The sequence below is a fragment of the Monoraphidium neglectum genome (assembly GCF_000611645.1).
Source record: "Monoraphidium neglectum strain SAG 48.87 unplaced genomic scaffold scaffold00889, whole genome shotgun sequence".
Classification (NCBI taxonomy): Eukaryota; Viridiplantae; Chlorophyta; class Chlorophyceae; order Sphaeropleales; family Selenastraceae; genus Monoraphidium; species Monoraphidium neglectum.
In genome coordinates this window covers 1,811-18,647 of record NW_014012739.1, presented here as the reverse complement: position 1 = coordinate 18,647, position 16,837 = coordinate 1,811, and the positions used below count along the sequence as shown (strand labels likewise).

Sequence of the window (16,837 nt, the reverse complement as noted above, 5' to 3'; positions counted from 1 at the left end):
GCAGGCCAGCGCGGCGGCTCAGCCGCCCAGTCTTGCAGCAGCCGCGTGATGCGCGCCGGGACCGGCCGAGCGCGGCCGCCGCGCGCCACGCGCGCGCCGCCTCGCCCTTGCACCGAGCACACCCTCACGCGCCCGCACGCCCGGCCGTCCTCGCGGCACGCTCGACCGCGGCCCCTTTGCCCTAAAACGCCTGCGTCTCACGTCGCACACCCCTCTGACCCCGGCCCCCCGCCTTCCAATCACCAGTGGTACACAGTGCTGGAGGTGACGGTCCTTGCGGGTGTAGGCGCATTCAACGTCTTCTCGTTGGCGAGCATGTTCAAGACCAGCTACGGCGGCACGCGCTTCGGGGGGCGCATCGTGGTTTGAAAAGCCGACATTTTTCCGAGGGCGGTGGCGCGGAAGCGGGGGAGGGGGGGTGCCCTTGCACCTCTCCCTCCGCAGGGGCAGCAGCCACGGCGCTTGCCTGCGTTTGCAACTGCTGTGTACAAAACCCCAAATTCAAAACATATGTAAAATCACATGAGTGCAAGGACCCCGGAAAGGGGCTGCACGGGGGCGCGCGCAAATAAATGTACACAGCGCTTTGGCCAAAGCAGCGGCGAGAGCCAGCGCCATGCGCGTCGGCAGCAGCCACGCTGCTGGGGGCGGCGGCTGCTCGCCCCGAGCGCTGCCCTACCCCGGTGCATTGGACCCCCTGCTGCGCTCGAATTGTGCTCTGAGACGCTTACAGAGGCGCCGGGTTGAAGCCGATCTTGCAGCAGCGCGCTCAGCGGCCCCCGCCGCCCCTGACGCCGAGCCGCTCTGCTGCCTGCTGCAGCCGCCGCTCGGCCGCCAGAATCTCAGAGTCGAGCGCCGCCAAGTCCCCCCTATGCGCGCTCGCCGCTGCGCCCCCGCCACCGCCCGTGCCGCCGCCGCCGCCGCCACCACCATACGTTTCAAACAGCGCGCGAGGCTGCGCAGCGCGCCCACCCGGCCCCGGCGACCCCGTCGCGAACCGGTGCTGCTGCGGGCTCCACGCCCCGGCGGCCGGCGCCGCGGCCGCGAACGGCCGCTGCACCCTGAGCGGCGATGCGGCGCCCGGCGAGCCGCACGCGCCGCCGCCTCCGTCGGCGCAGCCGGGTGCGGCGTGCGTGGGGCGGGCTGAGACCAGGCGGAGGCAGTCCTGGAGCTCGCCCGCGAGGGCGGACTGCAGAGTGTCGAGTGAAATACTGGACTGCTCCAGCTCGGACTCCCTGCAGGTGGCGGAGCGTGGTTGCAGGTTGGCGTGAACGGGCGGGGGATGAGAGCGCGCATGCGTGCATGCGCGGGTGCGCACGCGTGTGTGTGTAGGCGCTTTTGCGTGTATCAGAAGAATGCCCGACAAAGGTCTAGGGAGGTGAGCTTGAATTGTCAGCAGGCCCAGCAGGGGGCAAGATGACACATCCTGGAATTGAGGCTGGCACTTGCCCACGGGCCCAGCAGCCGCCAACCGCAAATCCCAGCAGCCCCGGCCGCCGAGGGCGCCCACGCACCTCTCCCGCAGAGCGCGCTGCAGCGCGGCGTTGCGGCGCCGCAGCGCCTCGGCAGCCGCCCGCGCGGCGGCGTGTGCCCGCCGCAGCTCGTCCGCCTGCCCGGGTCGCCACACAAGCCGTGCGAAAGCGCATCAATGTAGGCGGGCGCTGGTTTGCAAGTGGTTTGCAGCAGCATCGGGCTTGGCACCAATATGTTGCATTTGAGGATGGATAAGCGGAGGGCTGCCTGCCCTCTACCCCTCCATCTCTCGGGCATGATCCACACACACAAACACATGCCCACACACGCTTGCCCGCACGCGCACACACACACACACACACGCATGCATGCATGAACCACACACACACACGTGGGCGCCGCATTCTTCCAACCATGCAGCCTTTGCTGGCCCCCGGCGCACCTCCTGCCTTGCCTCGTCCGCATCGGCCCGCGCCTCCGATAGCGCCGCCAGCGCCTCCGCCTGCTTCGCCGCCGCCTCCGCCGCCTCTGCCGCCGCCCGCGCCGCCGCCTCCGCCCCCCACGCGCCGCCCGCTGCCACCTCGCCCGCCGCGGCGCCGCCGGACTCGACGGCGGCGCTGGCGCCCCGGGCCGCCTCCAGGCGCGCCTGGAGGTGGCAGGCGCGGCGGCCCATCTCTGCGGCTTCGAACCGGGCGTCCTCCAGCCGCGACCTGAGGAGCGCCACCTCAGCGCGCAGGTGGAACGCGGCGGCGTACTCAGCAGCACCGCCGCCGCCGCCGCCGCCGCCGCTGTCCTCCCGAGGAGCTGCGTCCGATTGGGAGGGATCGTCCCATGTGCTGAGGCCGGCTGCCTCTTGACTTACCGCGGAGCCCCGTCCGGCCCCCTCGGTCCGCAAAGTGGTGGGGTCCCGCCCCACCACCGGCGGCGCCAGCAGCTTCCCGACGCCCGCCGTCGCCGCGAATGCCTCCGCCAGCAGCTGCAGCGCGCGGCGGCCGCCCGCGCCGCCGCCGCCACGCGGCGGCGCGGCGCCCGCTGCCCGGGTGCCTCCGCTGCCACGAGGCGCCGCTGCTTTGTGGGGTGGACGCAGCTGCAGCGGGGAGGCTGCTGATGACTCAGGTGCTGATGTCACCGCTGCCTGGAGCTGTATGAGCAGGCCCACCAGCCTCTTCAGCTGCCGCTGCCCCTGCTCGCAGTTTGCCGCCACAGCATCCTCTAGCGCATCCAGATTATGCCGCAGCGAGCGCGCGGCCCTAGCGCCGCGCTCGCCCGCGAGGCGCGCTGCCGCCTGTCGGGGTAATGATGCATTCGTGTGGGGCGGGCTATGTGGCGCGGCGGGGCAGGTCGCGGCGTTGACCGGCGGGACAAGCAGCAGGTGCGTCCGGAGGCGCATGTGCTGACCGGACAAGCCCGTGCTCGCCTGGGCCGCCTCCAGCTCGCGCTCCAATTTGCCGTTGATATATCTGAGCTCTGTGCTCGCCGAGACGGCCTCCTCTTCCCGCGATTTCGCGTTTCTTAGATCAAGTAGAGCCGCTGCGAGCTTTTCTTGCAGTGCTTGGTCTTTAGCGCGTGCTGCCCCGAGCTGTGCGCCGAGCGCACGTTGCACGCTGGGCATCGTGCTGCGTGCGGTGCCTCGGGCCACTGCGCTGTGCGTCGCACGCCAGCGCGTTTGAATGCGCTAGGGTGGTGAATGCGTGAAACCCTTTCGGAGAAAAAGGGGTTGCGTACCGTAGTGATGTTTGTGTGACGCAAGTCAACACGGGCTTCCTGTCGTGCTGCTGTCATGCAAAGGGCGCCCGCCCTGTGTGAGAACGCGGTCACCACATTCACAGCACTGCCCAACACACCCATCCGCGTTCACAATTACACGTCATCAAGCGTGTACCGCCCAAGCTCCCCGGCCCTGAACGCCTTGAGCACCTGCATGCACGCCGCACGCCGCCGCTCAGCGTCCCGCCCGCCGTCATCTGGGAGGCCCATCCCTGCAAGCAGCAGCTCCAGCCGCCGCCGCGCCTCCGACCCCAGCCCCTGCGCCGCGCCCGCCGGCCCCTCCTCTCCGTCCTCCGAGCCGGGGTGCCACTGCGCGGGCGGCAGATCCGCGGCCACGGCTTTCAGGAGCGCGCCCGCGATCCGCGCGACCCTCCGCTGATGCGCCGCCCCGCCCGCAGCGGCGCCCTCGCCCGGCGCCTGCTGCCGCCGCTGCCGCTGGCGCCCGCCGGCCGCGGAGGCCTCGCCGGCGCCGCCGCTGCCGGCGGCCAGGTTGCGGGCGACCGCCTGCAGGGTGTGCCTGTGGCGCTCGCAGCGGCGCAGCAGCTCGATCAAGAACGCAACGATCCGGTCCTCTCCTGCAATGCTGTCTTTTATGATGCCTGGCGGTGGTCGGGTCAAGGGATCGGGTGTTCAGGTGCACACAAGCGGCTCGGGGCGACACAAGTTTTTTGACTTTATAGGTGGGTGCACGCAAGGCGCAAAAGGCGATCGAAGGCAGGCAGGCGCAATAGGAGGCGGCAAGAGCGTTCACGCGTAGTGGTGCGTGGAAAAGCAGCGTTGCAGAAGAAAACAGCTGCACAGCCTCCCCAGGCAGCACCCTGCGGCACAAATTAAGCTTGACTTGTGACCCAGCTCTGCTGCCGTGCGTCCACCCTACTGGATACTGCTCACAAAGCCTCCAATCACACGCCTGCGGATCTCAATGACTTGTTGATCCCCCCTATCAAGCCGCCCGTGCGCCTGTCCAGCAAATTCGGCTCAGCCCCCACGCGAGCCACTGAACCACAAAACCCCAGCCATCTACCATTTGTGCTGCCCCATCCCAGTCCCACCCGCAAGTGTTCCAGTCAGCGGGCGCATGTCCTCAACACACACGGGACACTTCCTATCGCCACCAACTGCCACCAACCGCCACCAACCGCCCACCTGCGAGCGAGAGCTTCAGGCCCTCCTCGATGCTGGCCACCCTCTGCGCCATGACGCCGGGCGTGTCGAGCACGTACACCTCGCGATCGGCAGACACCTGGGGCGAGAGGTTGCAGGGGGAGGGTGGCTGCGTGACTGCGACGTGTGATTGAGTGTGCATGGGTGGGGGAACTTGCATGCCGCATGCATGCTTTGCGTGCGTGCGTGCATGCATGCGCCGCATGAGTGCGTGCATGCATGCATGCGGGCGTGTGTGGGTTGGCGTAGGGGCGGGGCGGCAGCTCTATAGATCTAAAAGAGCACAGCAAAGTCGTGCTTAGATCAGGGCGACACATACAAACACGGAGAGCGCCACCACGACCAGGACCCACAGCCGATTCGTGTTGCATGGGGTCGCTGGCTGACTGGCCTGCGCATCCGTGCTTGCTGTTTAAGACTGTGCAAGCGCCGCCCACACGTCACACCGCCCAACAAGCCACTGCAGTGAACAGGCCTTGGGACACATACGCCAAGGGGGAGACGCGGCTGCCAGCGTGGGCGCGGGGGCGGGGGTGCCTCTTGGGTCGCGGTCGCGATGCCGCCTGAGCACACACCTGGAAAGCCTGCACCCGCCTCGTCAGCCCCGGCATGTCGCCAGCGACGGCGCGCCGGTTGTACGCCTGCTTCCCGGACAGCCCGCCTGCGCGCAGGGCGGTCGGCGACGCGCCGAACGAGGCGGGGGGCGCGTTTGCGGGCTGGGAGGTTTGTTTGGTGGACTGGGGACGGCTGCGCGCGGCGCCGTCAGTCAGGTGCTAAGGTAGGCTTCAGCAGCAAGAGCAGGCCGCTGCAAATGCCTACTTGATGATGCTGCATTTCCAAACCGAGCGCCCCGGCAACAGCTGCTTGCTGTCGCCAAGCAGCATCTCGCACCAGGCCCGCGGCGTCGGCGGGGCGGCCTGAGGGATGCGCCCCCACCCAGAGACATTGCCCCACCCCCTGAAGCGCGCCTTGGCCCTTCGACACGAGTTTCATGGCGTTGATCAGCCGGCTCTTCCCTGTGTTGGGCGTCCTGAAAGACAGGGGAGATTGGAAGGCGGGCAGGCACAGAATGGAGGGGACTGAACGTGCCAAGGCTGCTTCGCTATGACAGGTGAGAAGAGGAGGGCACATGCCGGGCGAAATTGCAGCAGCGGCTGGCAAACCAGGCGGCGGTTGATGGCGCCATGGTACAAACGCGCAGAGGGCAGCGCGAGCACGCCTGGAATCGCAGGCGCAGGGCGGGTGCACCCACCCTGCCACCATCATAAGCGCCATCTCTGAGCCGCGCCCCTCGGCCGGTAGCCAGCCCAGCGCGGTGGCCATCAGCTGGGGTTGGGGGCCACAATCAAAGCGGGCGGCTGTCAGTCGATCGTATTCAGAGCACGAGAGGACGACGCGACAACACATCGATGGGAGCGTGGAGGGGCATCAGGGCAGCAAGCAACAGCATGGGTGGGTCGGGGCGCGGCGGGGCGCTCCCCCCGGTGCTCGCCTGCCGCACAGATTTTGACTGGTGGGCACAGGTCAGGAGCGCCGGCGCCGCCGCCGACACAGCACTGACGCCCCCGCCTCCGCCGATACCAGCTGTGCTGCCTATGCTGCTGTTGCTGTCGCTGCTGCTGCTACTGCTGCTGCTTTCACTGCTGCTGCTGCTGCTGCTGCTGCTGCTGCTGCTGCTGCTGCTGCTATCTGTGCTGTTGCTGGTGATGCCTGCTTGGCCGCCGACGCCGCCATTGAGTCTCCGCAGCGCCGCCTGGCTGCACTTGGGATTTGCCAAGTCTGATTTGTTAAGAATTATGATGCGGCGCTTTTCTGCAATGAGGCGGGCCAGATCTGGGTTTGCTGAGGAGAAGGGCAGCTGCCGGGTGGAAGGACAGGCGGGCAAGCGGGTGCGGGGCGGGTGTGTCAACGCACAGGGCAGCTGGCTGCAGAGGGCTCACATCAAGCACACACGCAGGGGGGCAGCAGCTGCAGACGAGCAACTGTCGTCCGTCAGCAAGGGAGCGTCGCGGCGGCGGAGGTGCTGCAGTCATGCAGCACCGCCCACCAAGATCTGAGACGCTCTCGCCCCTGAGCGGCTGTGCACCCACCCTCGCATCTCTGACCTCCAGCACGCAGTCAACCTGCTTCAGCACGCGCTGCAGCTCCCGTGTGGCTTTGGCCATGTGGCCCGGGAACCATCCGATGCGCGAAGCCATTGGAGCCGGCGTGCTTTTGCCGCAAGCGGCAGCGCAGCATGCAGCGTCGCTCGCTCTTCAGCCAGCTGCCGCCGGTGCCGAGCTCCCGCAGTAGCATCCACACTATATCAAAGATGGGCTTGCGGTAGCGGTATGTTCATATCTCGTGAGTCACACTTTGATTGAAACAACCTGTAAGCTACAATAACTTCGTAAGAGAGATCAACTGGATCACGCCCGCTTTGCAGCGTTTGATGGATCTTGAAGCAATCGTATGAAAGCAATTGAAGAGCGCAACCCGCATGGGCACTTGGGCTGCTGTAGCTGGGAGTGCAGGTGAGCATCCTTCAAGCATCAGAACACGCACCGGCCGCAGTGGTGGACCAGGATGCATCAACAGCAGTTCTCTGCACCCGTCCGCTTCCCAGCCACATCCGCCCCCACCCACCTTCATGATAACTGTCCATGTTCAGAGTGAGCCCATCCTGAGTACAAGTGGGCTCTCCTACAGCAGCTGTGTCAGCAGCAGTCGCGTTGTCCGCGGTGTTGGCCCCGAAGCCCAGCTTTGGCGTCGCCTGCAGGCGTCGCGGTCCCGTTGAGGTCGTGCAACACCTGTGTAGCAGCAGGGCCAAGTACTGGCACATAGCAACTTTGCTGGCGGCACAATTACGGGTGCGCCTGTGCCGCAACACAAGGGGGGGCTACCTGCGGGGCGGGGGGAGGGGCGAGACAAGGAGGGCCAGGCTGCCACCGGCTGAGCGCTGTACAGCAATCCAACTCGCGCTCGCCCACACCCAAACGGACGAAAACAGGCGTGCATGCCGGCGCGTACTCGTGCACGCGCACGCACGCACGCACACACACACACACACACACACACACACACACACACACACACACGCATGCGCGCGCATGCACACAGCGCGCGCGTGCTGAGGCACGCACACGCGCGTGGCATGCATGCATGCACATCACGCACGCATGCACGCACATACCACAGACCCATGCGCACACCGCCCCTGGCTTGCCTCCCACTTCGCCCTGGACGCGCCGACCTCACAACGAGGTGCGTGCTCACTGCACCAAAGAGCACACGCCTTCACCAGCAGGCCGTCTGCAGAATGGCGACCGCCTTTGGCCCCCCCCTCTTCCTCCCACCCCGGTCGCACCCTTGCAGATCTTTGGTGGTGGAGCACGCGAGCATGCTGAGTGTATAGCGCTATGAGCGTCCAGCTGTTGCGCCACATGCTAGCTGGGCGCTCGGGCCGCCTGGGCTCCAAAATGTGGACCCATGTTTTGGGCACCTCCGGTTCCACCTGTGGCGCGCCACCATTTGCCATCGCGCTGCCGGGCCACCCCAGCATGACGCCCTGGGGCGCGCATAAGTCGGTTTTCCCTTGTAAAAGGGGCGGCTGCGCTGCGAGCGCCATGGCTGGCTTCAACTCTGGCGCAGCTAGCTGGGTGCGCAAGTGCTGGGAGCCCGACTGTGCCAAGCGCCCGGCCTTCAACTACGAGGGCCAGTCTAAGGGCGCATTTTGCAAGGCGCATGCGGCGCCCGGGATGGTGGACGTCGTAAGCCCGCGCTGCCAGCAGCCTGGCTGCACCAAGCAGCCCGTCTTCAACGACGAGGGCCAGTCCATGGGCGCCTTTTGCAAGGCGCATGCGGCGCCTGGCATGGTGGACGTGAAGAGCCCGCGATGCCGGGCAGCCGGCTGCACCAAGCACCCCGCCTTCAACTACGAGGGCCAGTCCAAGGGCATCTATTGCAAGGCACATGCGGCGCTCGGCATGGTGCTCCTGTTGGGCAGGCGCTGCCAAGCGCCCGGCTGCATCAAGCAACCCAACTTCAACGACGAGGGCCAGTCCAAGGCCGTCTTTTGCAAGGCGCACGCGGCGCCCGGCATGGTGGACGTGAACAGCCCACGCTGCCAGCAGCCTGGCTGCACCAAGCAGCCCGTCTTCAACGACGAGGGCCAGTCCAAGGGCGCCGTTTGCAAGGCGCATGCGGCGCCTGGCATGGTGGACGTGAAGAGCCCGCGATGCCAGGCGCCCCGCTGCATCAAGCAACCCAACTTCAACGACGGGGGCCACTCCAAGGGCATCTATTGCAAGGCGCATGCGGCGCCTGGCATGGTGGACGTGAAGACCCCGCGCTGCCAGGCGCCCCGCTGCATCAAGCAACCCAACTTCAACGACAAGGGCCACTCCAAGGGCATCTATTGCAAGGCGCACGCGGTGCCCGGCATTATTAACGTGAAGACCCGGCGCTGCTAGGAGCGAAGCTGCGACAAGGGCCCTGTTTCTACTGCGATGGCCAGTCCAAGGGCACCACTTGTCAAAACGAAACACACACAGTACAGCCCGACCTGGCGGCATTTGTGCGGGTGCAGCAACCGCAACTCGGCCAGGAGCGAGGTGAGCGCTCGGCGTAATGTGGGTGGGGATTGGTCCAGCTTGCTTTGTCCCACGTTGTTCCTGCATGCAATCACACAAGGGTGGCGATCATGCCCAGCTGTCCTTGGTCGGCGGGACAAGGACGCTCTTGCATTCGACATAGTTCCCCGAATGATGCAATGAGGTCAAGCATGCCACGAAGCATCACAGTCACGGGACCTTTGCCACATTTTAGTCGATTTCTGCATGTGACAATATTGAAACCACTCAGTTGCGTCACTGCTGCTGCTCACAAATGCCCTCCAGTCCGCACCTCACACGAATGCTCTGTGCGCTCACAATACCCAATCAGGGTGGCATCATGCTATGAAGATACCGGAGCGACTGCACCACTTTGCGTACCCAAACAAAACCTACAAGGTCTGTTTTGATGCGTTTGAATGGGGCTTCGGGCCTGGAATGTTGTACAGAATACGGTAGTACCATACACTTGCCATGTGGGGGCTTGCAAGGCGCCCCTAGGGCTGCCCTACTCCACCGCTCTCCACCAGGCATGCCCTTCGTGGGCGGCTGGTATGCCTGATGCCCAGGCAGCCCTGCGCGTTCTCGTTGCTCTCGCGCCCTTGTCGCCGTGCATCTTTCTTCGTCCTCAAAGCATTATTGTGCACTTCGAACCATTCCAACCTCTCATAATCGCTGTTGTCCTGCATCCAGTAGGCCTTAGATGGCTTCATCAACATGCACCAAAACCAGGGTGGCCGCGCCACCCACCCCTGGTCCCTTCTCATTGTGATTGGCGTGCTGATGCGTGGGCACAGCCGCAATCACGGCGGGGGACGTCCATGAGTCCTCTGCCTTCAACGGCTGACCTTCAACGGTGAGCTGGACTTTGTCTGTGCTGTAGGTCTGACAGGCATCTGCGCATGCAATGCCATACATGGGCAGCGAGGAGCCTCCTACCTTGCAATCTTGCCCCTGCATTTTACTGATTAATCAAACCCCTTGCTTGACACCCCTCCTCCTACCTTCAAACCTTTGGCCCACACTTGACGCAATCTCCTCAGGAGACTCTGAAGCCAGTTCACATCTTTGTATCATTCAATCCATCACCCTTCCCTGGCCGTCTGCCACATCTGCACGCTGGAGGAGATGCGCGCACCTCATCAAGCTAGACATTCTGTAGGTTCCCATGCACAGGTTGCCCATCGGTCAAAGCAGTGTAAGATCCGTTTACTGGGGAGTTGAGCACAAGGGTAGCCACAAGTGTTTGCTTGAAAAACAACAGCGGTCGCTACGTTTCGAGAGGAGCAAGGCGGGCACGTGGGCATGTTGCCCTGACTCTGGTCATGAGCTGAGTAACAACATTGGTGGCAAAAAGGGGCACTTGGGAGTGCGGTGTGTTGTGGAAACGACACGCCAGCGCCCTCTTCTGCTCGCCAGACACGCATGACAGGCTTTGACAACCTCTTGCTTGCAAGCGTCGCGCCGGCGGAGGTGCCGCAGTCTTGCAGCACCGACACCAAGATCTGAGACGCTCCCGCCCCTGAGCGGCTGCGCACCCGCCCTCGCATCTCTGACCTCCAGCACGCAGTCAACCTGCTTCAGCATGCGCTGCAGCTCCCCACGTGGCTTTGGCCATGTGGCCCGGGAACCATCCAATGTGCGAAGCCATTGAAACCGGCTGCTCTTTCCGCAAGCGCATGCAGCATTGCTCGCTCTCCAGCCACCTGCCGCCGGTGCCGAGCTCACGCGGCAGCATGCACACTAAGCCGAAGACGGGCTTCCAGTAGCGGCATGTTTATATTGCTTGTTTGGGACCCTGTTTTATACAACGACCACTGGTATAGTACCGTGACAGCGTCGGAGAGATCGATCAACTGGATCTGCCCGTCCACCTTGCAGCGATTGATGGATTTATGGCAATATCTTGAGAGTCGGTGAAGAACGCAACCCGCATCGGCACTTGGGCTGCTGTACCCGGGAGTGCAGGTGTGCGTCACCCCACACGCATCAGAACGAGCATTGGCAGCAGTGGTGGACCGGGCTGCATCAGCAACAGCTGCATCCATCCGCTTCACATCCATACCTGGCCCCACCTACCGTTTGCTGTACACGTCCAGAGTGAGGGCCCATCCTGAGTACAAGTGGGCTCTGCGTCAGCAGCTGTGTCAGCAGCAGTGGCGGCTGTCTTCGGTGTTGAAACCGAAACCCAGCTTTGGTGTCGTCTGCAGGCGTCGCGGTCCCTTCGAGGGCGTGCCAACAGCTGTGCAGCGGGCTACGTATACGTAGTGCACACGACGTCGCTGGCGGCACACGCCACTTGCGGGTGCGCCTGCGCCGCAACATAAGGGGGGCCACAGGGGGAATAACAAGGAGGGCCGGGCTGCCCTTGGCTGGGCGCTCCGCACCAATCCAAATCACACTTGCCCTCAACCAAACAGACAAATATTTGCATGCACGCAGGCGTGCTCGCGCGCTCGTGCGCACGCGCGCGCGCGCACACACACACACACACACACACACACACACACACACGCACACACACACACGCACGCGCGCGTGTGCAAGCACAGAGTGCGTGCATGCTGACGCATGCACGCACGCGCGACATGCATACACAGCACGCACGCGTGCACTGACACCCCACAAAGGCATGCGAACACCGCCCCTGGCTTGCCTCCCCTTCGCCCTGGATGCGCCGACCTTACAGCGAGGCGCAAGCTCCCTGCACCCAAGGAGCACATATCTTCACTAGCAGACCGTCTGCAGAATGGCGACCGCCTTTGGGTTCCCCCTCTTTCCCCCACCCCGGTTGCACCCTTGCACATATTTGGTGGTGGTGCGCGCGAGCCGGCTGAGTGTCTAGCGCTATGAGCATCCAGCTGTTGCGCCAGGCGCTAGCTGGGCGCTCGGGCCCGCTCGGCTGCAAACTGTGGACGCGATTCCTGGGCACCTCCGGGCCTAACGGCAGCGCGCCACCGTTTCTCATGGCGCTGCTGGGCCACCCCAGCATGACGCCCTGGGGCGTGCATCACTCACGTTGCCCCTGGGGAGGGGCTGGCTGCGCTTTGAGCGCCATCGCTGGCTTCACTTCCAGCGCAGCTAGCTTGGTGTGGGCGTGCCGGGAGCCCGGCTGCACCAAGCAGCCCGCCTTCAACTACGAGGGCCAGTCAAAGGGCGCATTTTGCAAGGTGCATGCGGCGCCCGGCATGGTGGACGTGAAGAGGCCACGCTGCAAGGCGCCTGGCTGCACCACGTTTCCCGTCTACAACTACCAGGGCCATCCCGGCGGCAGCTTTTGCAAGGTGCATGCAGCGCCCGGCATGGTGAATGTGAAGAGTGCACGCTGCCAGGAGCCTAGATGCGACAAGCAGGCCGTTTTCAACTACGTCGGCCAGCCCAAGGGCGCCTTCTGCAAGGCACATGCCGCGCCCGACATGGTGGACGTGAAGAGCACGCGCTGCAAGGCGCCTGGCTGTGCCAAGCACCCCGCCTACAACTACGAGGGCCAGTCAAAGCGCGTCTTCTGTGAGGTGCATGCGGCGCTTGGCATGGTGCGCGTGAACAGCCCGCGCTGCCAAGATCCCAGCTGCGCCAAGATCCCGTCCTTCAACTATGAGGGCCAGTCGAAGGGCGTCTTTTGCAAGGTGCATGCGGCGCCCGGCATGGTGGACGTGAAAAGCGCGCGCTGCCAAGAGCCCAGCTGCGCCAAGCACCCCACCTTCAACTTTGAGGGCCAGTCCAAGCCCGTCTTCTGCAAGGTGCATGCTGCGCTGGGCATGGTGCGCGTGAAGAGTGCGTGCTGCAAAGAGCCCAACTGCCCCAAGCGTCCCTCCTTCAACGACAAGGGCCAGTCCAAGGGCGTCTTCTGCAAAGCACATGCAGCACCTGGCATGGTGGACGTCGTCAACCCACGCTGCCAGGAGCCCAGCTGCTCCAAGCGCCCCAACTTCAATTATGAGGGCCAGTCCAAGGGCGTCTTCTGCAAGGCACATGCAGCGCCCGGCATGATTAATGTGAAGACTCTGTGCCGCCAGGAGCCCAGCTGCGCAGAGGGCCCTGTTTCTATGGCGAGGGCCAATTCAAGGGCACCTAAATAAACGACTTACACAATATCTCAGGCCGCTCTGTTGGCGCGCGCCAGTGCGGCAACTGCAGCTAGGCCAGGAGCGAGGTGAGCGCTCAGTCATTTGGGTGGGGATTGGCCAAGCTTGCTTTGCCCCATGTCATCCCTTCATGCAACCGCACAAGGGTGGCGATCATGCCCAGCTGTCCTGGGTCGACCAGGCAAGGACACTCGGGCAGTCGACATTAGGGTTTGGAGTTTCGTCCCTTAATGCTGCAATCAGGTCAAACATGCCACGAAGCATCACAGTCAGGGGACCAAGGCCACATTCACATCAATTCCTGATTGTGACTTTGTTGAATCCACACTTTTGTATTATTGCTTCCGCTCGCAAATGCCTTGCAGTCCCCACCCCACACGAAACGCCCTGTTCACTCGCAATACCCTCTCGGGGTGGCATCATGCTGTGAAGATAGCGGAGTGACTGCACCACATTGCACACCCAAAGGGGACTGGCAAGGTTGGTTTTCATGGGTTTGAATGGCGCGGGCCTGGGGTGCAACACAGAATAGTACCATACACTTCCATGGAGGGGCTTGCGAGTTACCCTTAGGGCTGCCCTACTCCGCTGCTCTTCATCAGGCATGCCCCTCATGGGCGGCTGGTATGCCTGATGCCTAGTCAGCCCCGCCCGCGCTCGGTGGCTTCGCGCCCTTTCATCATGCGACTTGCTCTTGTCCTGCACGCAACGCTGCTCATATGTGTCCGTTCCAACCTCTCAAATCCCATGTTGCGGCCGGTAGGGCTTAGACGGCCTCGTTGACATGCAACAAAGTCAGGGTGGCCGCGCCACCTACCTCTGGCCCCTTCTAATCGTGCTGCACGTGTCGGCGCGTGTGCACAGCCGCAATCACAGCGGGGGACGTCTGCGGATCCTAGGGCTGACCTTTGACGGTGAGCTTGAGTTTGTCCGTGCTGCACGCCTGGTGTCTGCGCATGCGCCGCCATACCTGGGCAGCGAGCAAGGAGCCTCGTACCTTGCCATCTTTGCCCCCGCATCGACCAACCCCTTGCTTCACCCCCTCGTCCCACCTTGGAACCTTTGGCCTGCACTTGACGCGCTCCCCTCCGACTCCAATTCACCCCTTCGTCTCATTCATTCCATTTTCCTCCCATGGTCTTTTGCTGCAGCTCTACGCTGGCTGAGCTGTGCGGTGGAGGGCAGGGTGCACCTTGTGTCACACGTTGCCCGACTAATGCGCACAGTCAGTGTAAGATACTGCAGTGCATGAGTTTGAAGGGAGGGCAGCCACGTGTTTACCTGCTTGAAAGGCAGCAGCGGTCGTCCGTTGCAATTTTGCAGGTGCAAGGCATGGGGGTCGCCTTGCCTTTTCGCCCTGACTCAGTCATGGGCTGAGATACGACAGGGGTGGCAAACAAGGGAGGTTGCTCGAGCAGGAGCACTTGGGGTGCGGTGTGTCGCGGCTGCATTGCGCCAGCGCCCACTACTGCCCGCCAGCAATGCATGACAGACTGTGACATCTTCTTGCTTGCGTGCTGGAATCCTCAACTGCGGCATGGTCATGACGACTCAGCAGTAATTGAAAGCGGTGCATTGCACTGCTGGTCTGCTTTTTGTGAGCTCAGCTGTTCACGCCGACACGCCCTCATTAAATTGAGCACGCCGTCACTCACTTCGCTCAGACAGCAACAGGCGCGCGGTATGCAGCAACTGGATTGTACGTCGTCATCAGGGTTGGGGGCTCAGCCCTCACGTCCTGCCGGGGGCCATGGATATTGGTGCGGCCTGCGGGTGTGCAACGCCCTCTGAGCTGATTGGTGTGCTGACCGCTCACCCATCACTGCGCCTGCTAGCGGTAGGATGCGCGTAGGCCACGGACTGTGCCGCTCTGAAGGTACGGGTGGTCCTGACAGGCTGGCAGGTTTGGGGGCTTGGGACGCGGCGTCCGAAGCGCTCCCCCTGGGTGATGATGATGCAGGTCCAGCCTGCAGATTACACGGGCAAGGCCAACAAGGTGTGAACAGCCCGCAGATTGAAGTGGTAAAGGAGGCAATACAATTGGCATACAGAATTGTGTGCTCGCGCTGTATGACCTTATCTGTTCGGCAGGGGCCCTCAACAGCAGGCACCTGTTCCAACGGCGAATCTGTGGACTGGCCACATCCAGGTGTGTGTATCTAGGATGCTGCACATGCCCACAAACGCCGTCTGCTGGAGCCATCCAGATGTCTGCAACACTGTCACGTATACATACAATCGAGCACGTTCTGCGGTGCAACAGAAGCGGCCCTTCAGTGGGCCTCACTCATTGGCAGCTCACAGCTTATCATAGGTGTTCAGCGTGCACCTCCTTTTTAGATGAGCGTGCTGGCATCGATCTCTCCTACGTTGACTGCAAGTCTCACATGCTCTGAGTCTAATTGGACGCGCACAAGCCCGAAAGGTGAGGCAGAATGACCTGAAGCACTAGATCATGCCGCGTGCTCGCCTGCGCCTTTGCATGCATGGTGCCTGTCGATTGCCACTAGGACAAAAGCTCGCGCCATTGTTGGACAAGGATGATACTGTGATCAGGTACTTCGGACCGCCCATGCGCGCGAGGGCGTCGCTGGCCGCACATGCGGCCGGCTAGGACAGCAACGCGATGTGTGTAACATCTGGCGACAGCACAAGGCCGATCTGACGTCTGACGAGCGAGCGGTGCCATGGCAAGCGCAGCGGCGCTTTGCTGCATGCGCACACAATCGCGCCACAGCTGGCAGGCGAAACCAGGTCGCGTCCGGAGCTGTTGAATTTTGCAATTAACCCATATCGCATGCCACACAGGCAGTGTGTGCTGACGTGTACGACGCATTACCGCACAGCACCCTTGCGCGCTTCTCGAGAGGACCTCGGAACTTTCGCACAGCTTCAGCCAGACCTGGCGGCTGTGAGGGCAGCGGCGCGGCAGCTAGTGCCGCCGCCGTGACACCAGGGCATTGCAGTCAGCCGCCCAGCCGCGGCTGGGGGCGGATCCGGCGGCACCAGCGGCGGCAGGAGCAGCAGCAGCAGGAGCAGCAGCAGCAGCAGCAGCAGCAGCAGCAGCAGCAGCAGCAGCAGCAGCAGCAGCAGCAGCAGCAGCAATGCTCATCCGGCTGCGGTCGCGCGACGGCCTGGAGCGCATCGTCATTGCAGACGGCGCGGGCGTTGCGGATCTGAAGGCCCAGATCAACAGCCAGCTCAGCATACCCATAGAGGACATAACCCTGTCCTGGGACCCGCAGCTGCTCACGGCCAAGGGGGCGCTCGACGGCATCAGGTGGGCGGGGGCGGCGGGGTGTTGAGGGGCTCGTGCCCGCGGGCGGTCGCAGCGACTGCAGACGTTACAGCTCAAACGGCGGCGCGAGTTGGTATGTTGACTTGCTGCGGGCGCTGCTCGCCTTGTCCGCGCCTCTTGCAACTAGGGGCTACAGGCAGCAGCCGCTTTGGACGTTGACTGCTGGAAAGGGGAGCCCGCCGCTTTATGTGGGTGCGGATGGATGCCTGTGGCCGACACGTCTCCTCGCCTGCCCCCACTTTTACACGCTGCCGCCGCTCCCTCTCCACCCCCGACCTAACAGCCTTCTGCCGGACAGCAATGCTGCGCTGACATCACTGGGCGTCAGCCATGGGGACATGCTGTTCATGCTGTACCATTTTGAGCGGCAGGTGGGCGGGCTGGGGGGGGGGGGGTGAGGCATGTATGTGTGTGCGCGCGCGCGCGTGTGTGTGTGTTTGTGAGAGAGGGTCTAGAGT

The 16,837-nt window shown here is 63.6% G+C and overlaps 4 protein-coding genes across 4 annotated transcripts in view; 3 read left to right on the top strand and 1 right to left on the bottom strand.

The window, feature by feature from the left end:
* Window positions 1-769: 769 nt before the first annotated feature.
* On the bottom strand, window positions 770-6,602 carry MNEG_5803 (ribosomal biogeneis GTPase; the record flags this gene model as incomplete). Its single annotated transcript, XM_014045724.1, has 10 exons — window positions 770-1,235; window positions 1,515-1,609; window positions 1,916-2,758; window positions 3,391-3,839; window positions 4,387-4,483; window positions 4,980-5,120; window positions 5,296-5,434; window positions 5,657-5,730; window positions 5,906-6,262; window positions 6,495-6,602. 10 exons carry the CDS (start codon window positions 6,600-6,602, stop codon window positions 770-772), a joined length of 2,769 nt encoding a protein of 922 aa, XP_013901178.1.
* A 1,407-nt stretch (window positions 6,603-8,009) lies between these two features.
* Window positions 8,010-8,855, top strand: MNEG_5802 (hypothetical protein; the record flags this gene model as incomplete). The annotated part of the gene is made up of 1 exon (XM_014045723.1): window positions 8,010-8,855. The coding sequence occupies one exon, from the start codon at window positions 8,010-8,012 to the stop codon at window positions 8,853-8,855; it is 846 nt and encodes a 281-aa protein (XP_013901177.1).
* Window positions 8,856-11,845: 2,990 nt separating this feature from the next.
* Window positions 11,846-13,075, top strand: MNEG_5801 (hypothetical protein; the record flags this gene model as incomplete). Its single annotated transcript, XM_014045722.1, has 1 exon — window positions 11,846-13,075. One exon carries the CDS (start codon window positions 11,846-11,848, stop codon window positions 13,073-13,075), a length of 1,230 nt encoding a protein of 409 aa, XP_013901176.1.
* A 3,110-nt stretch (window positions 13,076-16,185) lies between these two features.
* MNEG_5800 (NPL4-like protein 2) overlaps window positions 16,186-16,837 on the top strand; it is a gene marked incomplete at both ends in the record, with an annotated part of 1,868 nt that continues 1,216 nt past the window's right edge. Inside the window, 2 exons of the mRNA XM_014045721.1 lie at window positions 16,186-16,361; window positions 16,663-16,750. Of these exons, the coding sequence (XP_013901175.1) occupies window positions 16,186-16,361; window positions 16,663-16,750 (264 nt within the window). The remainder of the gene's footprint in view (window positions 16,362-16,662; window positions 16,751-16,837) is intronic.